At 37.3% G+C, this 648-nt stretch overlaps 1 protein-coding gene across 1 annotated transcript; it reads left to right on the forward strand.

Annotated features, from left to right (window-relative positions):
- Positions 1-6: 6 nt before the first annotated feature.
- On the forward strand, positions 7-624 carry LOC110093717 (sucrose-phosphatase 2-like). The gene is made up of 2 exons (XM_020818694.2): positions 7-37; positions 261-624. Exons 1-2 carry the CDS (start codon positions 23-25, stop codon positions 579-581), a joined length of 336 nt encoding a protein of 111 aa, XP_020674353.1. The 5' UTR covers positions 7-22; the 3' UTR covers positions 582-624.
- The last annotated feature ends 24 nt before the right edge of the window (positions 625-648 follow it).

Genomic DNA, 648 nt, shown 5'->3' on the forward strand with positions numbered 1-648 from the left:
ATCTGCTACTACTATTGAGATCATGAAGAAGATTACTGTATGTTATTATGAACCCTTCACATTTTCTGTTATTTTATCATCTTTTAGCAATAGCCGTCATGGCGCTGTTGAAGTTATTTCTCCTAGTTGGTATGAGTATATAGTATATGTCAATGGCTAGCATTTTTTATGGATTTTTTGTTATATTGATTTCATAAATGTTTATCATGGTACTATAATTCATCAGTACAAATTTCATCTTTATATAATGTGATTTGCAGTCTCACAATGGTGTGTTGATTCATCCTTCTGGAGTTGAGAGACCTCTTCATGAATGCATAGATGCCTTTTCTGCATGTTATGGTGACAAAAAAGGCAGGCAATTTCGAGTATGGCTGGATAGAGTTTCTTCTACTCAGATTCATCCAGATGCTTGGCTTGTGAAATTTGACAAGTGGGAAAAGTCAGATGAAGGGCGGCGATGCTGCCTAACTACCGTAGTGCTGAAAACCAAGGCAGACACGCCTGAAGCACTCATGCTGGTGCATGTCCATCAGACTTGGATGGATGGCTTCGCTGCAAAAAAAAACTGGTTCTTCTAATAAAGCTTTGCAGTCTTGTTTGTAAGTTTTCTCATTAATCTGCTCTTGTTGTAATAAAGTTCCTTTG

Source organism: Dendrobium catenatum, unplaced genomic scaffold, assembly GCF_001605985.2.
Source record: "Dendrobium catenatum unplaced genomic scaffold, ASM160598v2 original_scaffold_62884, whole genome shotgun sequence".
NCBI lineage: Eukaryota > Viridiplantae > Streptophyta > Magnoliopsida > Asparagales > Orchidaceae > Dendrobium > Dendrobium catenatum.